This window comes from Physeter macrocephalus, chromosome 15 (assembly GCF_002837175.3).
Source record: "Physeter macrocephalus isolate SW-GA chromosome 15, ASM283717v5, whole genome shotgun sequence".
Classification (NCBI taxonomy): Eukaryota; Metazoa; Chordata; class Mammalia; order Artiodactyla; family Physeteridae; genus Physeter; species Physeter macrocephalus.
This window is the reverse complement of record NC_041228.1, coordinates 813,224-822,851: the sequence shown is the minus strand read 5'-3', so window position 1 is coordinate 822,851 and position 9,628 is coordinate 813,224. Positions and strand designations below refer to the sequence as shown.

General features: G+C 69.2%; 1 protein-coding gene across 6 annotated transcripts in view; it reads right to left on the bottom strand.

The window, feature by feature from the left end:
* The window catches only part of PLEC (plectin), a 29,465-nt gene extending 19,843 nt beyond the window's left edge, over nt 1–9,622 (bottom strand). For 2 of the 6 annotated variants that reach the window (XM_024117485.3, XM_055091289.1), the window contains exons 1-6: nt 5,621–5,831; nt 3,245–3,306; nt 2,698–2,787; nt 1,810–1,887; nt 1,635–1,727; nt 521–687 (exon numbers count right to left, since the gene is read on the bottom strand). In XM_024117485.3, the coding sequence (XP_023973253.2) occupies nt 521–687; nt 1,635–1,727; nt 1,810–1,887; nt 2,698–2,787; nt 3,245–3,306; nt 5,621–5,816 (686 nt within the window). In that variant the 5' untranslated portion in view covers nt 5,817–5,831. Of the gene's footprint in view, nt 1–520; nt 688–1,634; nt 1,728–1,809; nt 1,888–2,697; nt 2,788–3,244; nt 3,307–3,978; nt 4,154–5,620; nt 5,832–6,911; nt 7,066–8,442; nt 8,570–9,316 lie in introns of those variants that run through there. The other 4 variants (XM_024117486.3, XM_024117481.3, XM_024117479.3 and 1 more) reach the window with 4 other exon arrangements.
* Between the last annotated feature and the right edge of the window lie 6 nt (nt 9,623–9,628).

The window sequence follows — 9,628 nt, the reverse complement described above, 5'->3', positions numbered from 1 at the left end:
GAACCCCCAGCACACACTCATCCTGAAAAACCCCCCCATCCCCCTAGCGTCCAGTCCCACCCACCCAGGCAGCCCACCTGCAGGTGCTGCACACGTTGGGCCCTGCCCCCAGGAGCTCAAGGGGCCTACAGTGGGCACAGGCACAGGGTGGGGTGCCGGTGAGCCTGGGCCCCCCGCAAGGCCAACCCCACACAGGTCCCTTCCGGGGTGTCCACGTGGGGCCAGCGCTCATGGCTGTGAAAACCAGCAGCCTGCCGTCCTCTGGCCTCGAGGAAGCCGCCACGGCCTCAGGAAGGGCCCAGGAGGAGGCGGGAAGGGCGTGCGTAGGGCTGGGCCTACTCGCCTGCACCCTCCCAGGGAGGCGGGCTGGCGCTGGTGCCCGTCCCCGTGGGCGGCAGGTCCCCGTGGGCGGCAGGCGCCTCTCGCCATCTCTTTGCCCCCACTCGTTTGACGTTGCCCAGCTGAGGGGCTGTAGGGACGCCCCCGACCCACAGTGCCCTCCCTGCCCCGGGCTGCGTACTTATGCCGGTGGATAATGGCGTTGAAGAGGCGGCCATCTCGCCAGCTGGAGGTGAAGTTGTCACAGCGCAGGCCCTGGCAGCCCTCTACCATGCGCTGGGACCACAGCAGCAGCTTCTCCTTGGCTGTCATGTCCTCCGACTGCCCGCTCACCTGGATGTCCGAGATCTGCCCCACACAGCGGGCGGGAGACGGGAGCTCAGCCACGGCCACTGACCTGCCCGGCGCCCGGTCAGGGTACACGGGAGCTGACAGGCCAGCTGAGGCTGGCTGGGGCCGCAGGGACCCGCCACACCTCAGTGTCACAAGCCGAGGCCACTCTAGGCGGCAGCTGCCACAGGATGTCAGGCCCCAGCCCCTGCCGTTGCCACGTGGTGGGTGCCCTGGGCTCCCTCCTCCTGGGGCACACCCTGTACCCCGAAAGGCAGGCATGGATCAGAGTGGGTGGACGGTGGGCACGTGGAGCTCACCCAGAAGTCCCAGGCCTAGAACAGGCTGTCACGAGGGGCAGGGGGCGGGGCAGGGGGCGGGGCGGGGCCTCCCTGGCTGCAGGCCAGGGTTAGGTCCCGGGCACTGAGCGTGCGCAGCCACAGCAACGGCCCCGCCCCACACGCGGTCCAATCCTTCAGGCCTGGGTCTGCCAGCCTGTCTGCTCCCCCGCCTGCCTGGGCCTAGTTATCTGTCTGTCGGCCTGCCCGCCTGCCTGTGTGACTCCCGCTGCCGTGCCAGCCAGGCTCTGCCTGCCCAGCTCTCAGATTTGCGGCTTCCTGTGCGGCTGCGCAGGCAGTGGGTGAGTCAGCCCGTGCAGCGGGTGCTTCTCTAGAACCTTCCCTGGGGCAGGAGGCCACACCAAGAGTAGAGAATGCATTCCTCTGCAGGGAGGCTCTGCGGGCCCTGCCCAGTCAGGACCAGAGGGCACGGGATAGGCAGGCCTTGGAGAGAGGCCTGGGCCTTCAGGCCACGGAGCTAGCACAGGGCGGAGGCACGGGCTGGCAGGAAGGCTCCAAGTGCCAGGATGCTGAGGGCCCCAGCTCCCAGGCCGCACGCCTAGCCAGGTGCCAGGCCAGCCCCGGAGACTCCGCGGGCGGCAGAGGGTCAGTGAGCGGCCACGCTACCTGGAAGTGCAGGATGATGGTCCAGATCAGGCCGAGGGTCAGCTTGGGGTTGCCATCGGCAATATCATCGTTCCTGATGTTCACCAGCTTCACCTGCGAGCAAGCTGCCCTCAGTCATGCCCCCGAGCCGGCCGGAAAAGGGGGCCGGGGCCTGCGGCCAGGTGGGCAGCATTACCTGGCGGTGCCGGAGATAGTCCAGGGCGATCTGAACGTTCTGCAGCTTGTGGAAGCGCATCCTGCCCTTCTCCCGCGGCTGGGAGGGGAAGCAGGGCCGGTCAGCGGCCCCAGAGTCCGGTCACAGCCCGTCCTATGGCTGCGGCGTCTGCCCACCCTCAGAACCCCCAAAGCACCTATAGAGAGGGTCTTCCCCAGTGGGGCGGCAGCCCTTCCCTGACCCGGGTCCATCCACCCGCCCCAGCTGGGAAGGGGGGGCCGCTGGCCCAGAGGCCAGGCCCAGCAGGGACCAGGCTGCGGGAAGGAAGGAGGGGGAGGGGAGGAGACAATAGCCAGGAAGCCACGGGTGGAGGGCAGTGGCTTTGGGGGGAGGGGTCCTCCTGCCCGCCCGGTGGCGGCAGCCCCGGCGGGTCTCAGCCTGGCCCCAGGCAGTGCGGCAGGCAGGATGGCAGGCAGCTGGATGCAGGGCCGTTTGCCAGCCCAAGTGCCATCGGCCCCAGGTGAGCTGGGCTCCTGGTCTCAGGGAGCCCACGTGCCGCCGTGGCCAGCGGGCACAGCCACTCACCAGGCGCGAGCTCCTGATTACGTCCCGCTCTCTTGGCTGCCCGGCCAGAGCAGGGCAAAGGGTAAAGGGCAGAGGTCAAAGTTCAGAGTCCAAGCAGCAAAGAAACCAAAGCAGAGCAGAGCGTGAGGTTACGGTGTCAAGGCTCCGGCACAGAGGGCAGCAGGGCTGTGCACCGCGGGCCGCTCCCGGGCCAGGTCCGACACTCCGGACCAGGAGGCGCAGTGGGGGGCGAGGCCAGGCTGGACACGGAGAGGGCACGGGGAAAGACCCCAGGAGGGAACGCAGGCGGGGCCTCGGAGGGGGCGGGCGGGAGGGCGCACGTACCAGGCTGTCCCCTGAGAGCACCTCCAGGAGGGAGATGAGGTTGTGGCCATCACGGAGGTCTTCATACAGGTCAGTGATGTGCCTCTGTGCCTGCAGGGACAGAGGGCTGGGCTGGCCGCAGTTCCCCAGAACCACCAACAGGCCCAGAGGGCGTGAGGCAGGGGCCCACAGAAGACACCCACCCCCGAGGAGGCACCTACCTCTGCCCTCCAGTGCTACACAGAGAGACCAGGAGAGACGAAGAGGAGGAGGAGGAGGAGGAGGAGGAGGAGTGGAGGAGGAGGAGGACAGAGACGGGGAGGCAGGAGCGGGCGAGGGGAGGAAGCAGAGAGAAAAGGACAGGTTTCAGAGGTGGGAGGTGAGTTCCCACAGGGCGGAGGGGGACGGCCGCGAGCGGCGGGGTGGCAGGACGGGTGCGGGCCCTTGTTCGGGCTGGAGGGCCAGCGGCACGCTCCTTCACCCCCACCCAGTCTCCTCAGCCCCTGCGACCACGCGCACGCAGACGCGGACACTCCTGCACGCACCCACGTGTGCGCACGCCACCAACCTTGATGAGGTGCTTGTTGACCCACTTGGTGAAGGTTTTCTTCTGCACACGGTCCCGCTCATCTGGGAGAGACAAGGCCAGGTTACCTGGGGCCTGGGAGAAGCCCTGCGAGCCCCCAGGAGGTGACCACCACGCAGATACAGTGGCTGGCGCCTGAAGAGGGCCTCAGCCTCACAAAGCGACCCAGCCTCCCGGCCCCTGCCCAACGACACCCTCCTCAGCCCTGGACAGGTGGCGAGGGGCCAGGCACACGGTGCCCACTGCTGGGTCTCCCTGCTGCCTCTCCCTGAAGCTGGGAGGGTCTGGAGCTGGCAGCCGCACCTGGAGCCACAGCACACAGGTTCCAGCCTGCCCTTCCCCCCCACAGGCTGCCTCCCAGGGCCCCGGGCTGGGCAGGGATGCGGCAAGGGGGAAGCTCTGTCCTCCCCACGGGGCAGTGGGCGTTTCCCGGGACACAGAGAGCTGTCCCCCGACACCCGAGGCCCACAGGCCACTGCCGGCCTCTCTGTGCTGGGCACGGGTGGCTGGCCCCCCCAACCCCGGCAGCTCTGCACCTGGGCCAGAACACAGCACGCTCCCCGTGGCGCCAGCCACCTGGCTCAGAGTCTGTCCCCCAAATTCAGACCCTCAGAGTCTGGGCCCCACCCCACCCCACCCAGTGCCACGTTTCCCACGGCAGGAACTGGGCCCTTCCTGCCCCACGCCTGCCCTGCCGAGCGAGGAGGGCCCGCTACCTTTCTTGCCCTCTGAAGCCCTGAGCACAGCCAGGTAGAGGTTGTCCTCCGAGCTGGTTCTCTTGTGACCCAGGCCCTTGGGCTCGGGCACTCGGAGCCGGTTCTGAGACATGATGCCGCGCCCAACCCTTCGGCGCTCTGTCCCTCAGTCCCCAGGTGCTGTGCTCCAGCGGCGGCAGCCCGTGCGGCACACAGCGGCCAAGGTGCTCAGCTCAGCTCAGCTCGGAGCCCAGTCGGGGGCCACTCCCGGCCCACAGTACTCCCCAGCTGCTGTCCCCGCCCCTGGAGCCCCACCCCACCCTGCACAACCCCCAGAGAGGGAGTGTCCCTGCGGGAAGGAGGAAGGCGGCCCCTCCCCCATGGCCACACCCACAGCCCAACAGAAACAGGAAACCCAGGGGTTTCCTCACCCACCCTGCCCGCTGCAGCCCCCGGCGGGACCCGGGGGTACAAGGGGACCTGGCACCTCGCCGGGATCACAGGGAGCCACACGCCTTCCTCAAGGCCCCTCCGAAGGAGGGCCCCCCACAGGGAGGGTACCTGAGTGCGGCTGGGCCCAGGGAGCCCACGGTCACACCTCTCAGGCAAGCAGCGGCTCAGGGCTGCCGAGCCCAGGCTACCCCCGCGCCTGCCCTCGCTACCTGCCGGAGGGGCTCTGAGGAGGGACCCCCAAGCTGAGTGCCACCTGGCTTGGGGGGGGCCAAGTGCCCGTCCTTTACCTTGCAGCCCCCCTAAATCATCCCTTCTCACAGACCTACATGCCCTCTGTGGGGTGGGAGCCAGGCTCCACTGTGCCCCTGGCTCCAGGGCCACTACGGTCCAGTGCCAGGAGGGCCCTTCCCGAGCTGCCCACCAGGCAGTCCTGGAGCAGTGCCCCACGTGAAGGCAGAGCACACAGCAGGGCGGGAAGGGGCACATAGCCGAGCGCTGACTCACCCCGCAGGACTGCCCAGCCCTGAGCCGCAGGAACTCTGCCCCACGGTCAGGAGGGGGGCCTGGGGCCAGAGGGGAGCACGGGGCGGGGGGCGGCAGCCAGTGAGTCAGGGATGGGGAGGCCCCCCCCCCAGTGAGTCAGGGATGGGGAGGCCCCCCCCCGGTGACTCACACGAAAGGAAGCCGCACCTGGGGGCAGTGGGGGCAGGACGGGTGGGGGGCAGTTTGCAGTTGGGCGGGGCGCACAGATAGCAGCTATTTGGGCTGTAAAGGTGGGAGGACAGAGGGCACGGGGGTGCCACCTGTGCCTGCCCCCTCTGGTCTCGCACAGCTGCCCCTGGAAGCGTGGGGACTGCCCAGGCTGCCCGACCACCGCAGGAAAGAATGCACCGCCCCAACCACAGAATTTTCCAGTCAGATGTGATGTGATCCAGCTGTCAGCACTGCCCCCCCATGCCCACAGCACCTCCGGCCTCGGCTCCAGGGAAAGCTCACCCAACCCCGTCCCCGCTTGCCCTTCTGTAGCCACGGGAGGGCGCCCAAACCCCATGGGGTAGGGGGAGCCCAAGCCAGGAGGAGCTGCTTACACCCCACCCCCGGCCCTAGGGGCACAGCCAGACTTCCGGGGCTCTGCCGACTGTCACATCCCTCCCCACCTTGGAGAGGCCCCTCAGGCCCCAGGCCCAGACTCTGAATCCGCTCTACACACCCCGCAGCCTTCTGTGCAGGGCCTGGAGAGGCCCCACAGACATCAGCTCTTCACCCTCCAGAGGCGCTCCAGAATCCCAAATCTGACCCCACGCTGGCCAGCACTCCCAGGACAGGGTCACCGAGAACGTCTCACACCCGCTGCTCCTCCCCAGGTTTGGATCCTGCAGAAACGCCTTCTTCAGAGAGCTGCTCATCCTAGCCGAAGTTCAAAAAGCCTGTACCGAGCACCTGCTGTATGCAGGCTTGGGGCTAGTCCAGCAGTAACAGGGAGGTGGGCTCTCTGCCCGCAAGGGTAGGGGCGTCATTCTTGGGAGGGGCACACGCACAAGGTCCCTGGGAATGAGTCAGGAGCTGGAGCAGGGAATCCAGGAAAGCAGGACCCACAGGACGTAGTGAGCCCCCAGCCCAGGCCCCAGCCCCAGCTCCTTCTCCAGGTTTCTCTCTGCCACCGAGGGGCCTCCAAGGATGCTGTCTCACCGTCTGGGATGGGGTTCCACCTCCTCCTCCCAAGCCTGGCTCCAGCGCCTGGCCCCCCTGGACGCCCTCCTGCCTCTGAGCTCCCCCCAGGGTCTCAGAGCTCGTCCTCCCCCCCCTCCACAGCCCCCTCCCTCCAGCCCTGCCTGCTAGCCCCTCACCCCTAGCTGTAGATGCTCCCTCCCCTGTGCATCCTATTCGGGCCCTCAAACCCAGAGACAACCCCTCCCAGGCCGGCCCTGCCCCACCTGACTCCCCACAGGCCAGGCTTGCTGCACATCTCAGCCGGCCTCCCCAGGACGTTCCCCAGCACTGGCGCGCCTGCACATCTGCCTGACCCGTCCTGTCCACCAGCCCAGCGTCCCCTAGAGCTGCGCACAGCCTCTGAAGAGTGTCGATGCCCCCTTCCACAGACATGGAAACCAAGGCTGGAAGCCCCTCACGACTAGCGAAGCCGCTCCTGGGACAGGAAGCTTGCGGACGGAGAAGGGTACCTCGGCCTAGGAGAGGCGGGAGGCAGAGGGCCTGCAGCCCCGCCCCCAGCTCCTCCCTCCCCCCTCACGCGGCTGACTGCCAAGTGCCTGGTGCCCAGAAGCCGAGGCCCAGGCCCAAGCCGCCCTGCACCCCCTCCCCCTCCCCCTCCCCCAGAGGGAACAAAGGGGCAGAGGGGACCTCACTCCGCCTTCCTCCCCAGGTGTTTCCGGAACTGAGCCTGCGGGTGGGGCTGCACCTGGGCTGGGCAGCACCCAGCGGAGATGACAAGGAGACAGGCAGGTGCCCCCCCGCACCACCACCCTCCAGCCGCATGCACCCACCTACGCAGCACAGCTGCCCGTAGAGGTAGCCCCTGCGGGCCTGCTCGCAGCCCCCAGCCAGCCAGCACGGCCGCTCCAGCACAACCTCCTTCTGCGCGGCAAGAGCGGCTCCCGCCCCCCGTGTGCCGGGCGCAGCCATGAGCTTGGGCGCCCTGGGGACAGCAAACGGGACAGAGCAGCGTCTGCTTCCCAGCCCACCCGTGAGGCCGGGGCCGCCAGCACTTCTCTCCACACCCTCCCCCGCCGCGGCGGCGGGCCGGAGCCGGAGCCGAGAACCTGCCCCTGGCGGGCGCCCCGCCCAACGCGGGCCTGGAAGCCGCGCCCCTACGTGGAGGGAGAGGACCCGGCTAGGCCTGGGGGACTGGGGGCAAAGGGAGGCTGCGCTCGAGGACAGAGAGGCCTGGGAACTCCCTAAGATAACCGTTCCTGGGACACTCCCTGCAGGATTCGAGGGAGAAGCGAGCGGCTGAGAACAGCCGAGAACAGAGCGGCAGCACCAAAGCCTCAAGGGGCACCGAGGGCGGCAGGGACGGGGTCAGGCTAGGACCGCGGCCGAAGGGGAGCCCCTTCCCCACACGCGCACAGAGCAGGCGGAGGTAGGGAGGGAGGGAGGGCCAAACCACAGCAAAGAGGTCCTGGCCCCAGTGTTTTATGGACCGTTCCTGCAGCTGAGTCACCAGCTGCTCCCCAGCCCCCAAAGCCACGCCTGGAAGCCCCATCCGGACTCAGACCTAGGGCCCAGCGGGCCCAGCACCCCTGCCAGGGGCCAGCCCTGGCCAGCCCCCACACTCCAGGCTATGCCCAGTGCAGACGGGCAGGTCCCCGGTGGGGCAGTCCCTCTGGCCAGAACCCCAGTCCCCACGCCCCCCAGCCCCCCGAGCTCATTCACTTGAGTGGAGGCCCCACCCTCCTGGGCTGCACGCAGCTGCTGCCAAGGGCTACAGCCCAGAGCGGGTGACCTGGAGCAGGGGGAGGGCAGAGCACAGCCAGGCTGCCAGTCCCAGGCGTTCCGAGGCCCTGGCCACGGGCGCTCAGGCACCTGCCTCACCTCTGTGCAGGGGCAGGGAGGCTCCGCCCAGGCCCAGCCCCACCTCAGTCCAGGGCGGGAGCTCTCCCAAGACCTGCCCCAGGACACCCGGCCTGTACCTGCCAGCTGCAGTTTCTGTGCTGGAAGTCACCTGTGCTCACCCTGTCCCTGACTGCTAGGGAGGGGCCTCCCTTCCGGACTGGACGCTCCTGCACTGCCCCTGCCGCCCACTCCCCACCTGTCCAGAGCCCCCCCGCCCAGTAGGGGGCTCCAGGCTGATGAAGCCACGGAGCCCCGGCCCTGCCCAGAGAAGCAGGGTAGGAGGCGGGGGCAACACCGCTTCTGACCACGTGCCAGTGCTGCTTCCCCCGGGACGGAAGGGGAGGGCGTAGGGAAACGCAGGGGCGGGAGGGAGGCGGCCCCTCCCCCGCCCCGCCCTCGGCACCCTGACAGGGTGGCGGCTGGTGACAGCAGCCCGGGCAGTATAGCCACCAGCGGCCTTACCTTGCTCATCCTGCACCCGCCGGCGCCCCCTGTGCCAGTGCCACACAGCGGCCAGGGTGACAACGTGGCCCACGACCACCAGGGAAGGGAACAGGCTGCCCGAGGGCTCCATGTCTCTGGAGAGCAGAGCAGGCGGAACCGCCCTTCGGAAGGGCTGCTCGAGGCCGGGCAGCCCCCTCCCTTCCCAGAGCGGAGAGGACGGCGGGGGTGGGGGTGGGGGGTGGGGGGTGGGTGCCCCGGGACCAGGGACCGCCCCCTGCAGGCCCGCCCTACCACCGTCCGCCAGGCGCCCAGAGACCAGCCCTGGCGCTGCTGCTGCACCAACTGTGCTCCCGCCAGCCCCCCTCCCTCCCCCTCCCGGCCGCTCCGCGCTCCCCACCCTCCCACGGCGGCGCCAGCTCAGCTGTCCCAGCGCGCAGCTATCACGCTGTCACGCTCAAGGTTAGCGGGAGCCTTAACCCCTGCCCACCCTCGGCCACACCCGCCAGGAGGAGGGGCCTTCGGGGAAGCCAGGCCGAGCGGCAGCCCCCGCCCCAGCCTGGGCCCTGGGCGGCCTCAGCACAGTCCTGCCCCCTCCCCCACCAGGAGGGCGACCGCGGTGCCCGAGCACCCCACTCTGCCTCCAGGGGTACCCTCTGGTGACAGCTGCCAGCGCCCCAGCCCTCGCTGGCCTCCCAGGCTGGCAGCTGACCCGACCAACCGCCCTCCAAGACAAGCGGCCAGAGCCCGGACGCCCCTACCCCCCCACAGGACAACGGACAGGGCGCAGGGGAGGGGCCCAGGTGCCGGCCTGGAGAGCAGACCGTGCACAGAGGTAAGGACAGAGCCTCCCACCCGCGGCCCCAGCCGGGCTTTCGAAGGCTGCCCCACCTACCCGGCACAATCTTCATTGGGGACAGTGGCGGGAGCCCACGGGTCCGACAGGGAGTGGGTGCGGGGTGTGGGGAGGGTCACAGGCCCCTCGGAGGCAGCAGTGAGCCCGGCAGTGGCGGTGGTGCCGCTGACAGCAGCAGTGCCTGTGTCCGTGGGGGAGGGGAGGGGTGGGCAGGGGGCCCGGGGGATATAAATATCCACGGAGGGCCAGCGAGGCCCGTCATGTGTCCAGACTTAGAACATGACGTGCAGAGCGAGGGCACCTGGGCCCAGAGCCTCGCTGGAGCCCAGGCTGACTGGGCGGCGCCACCCC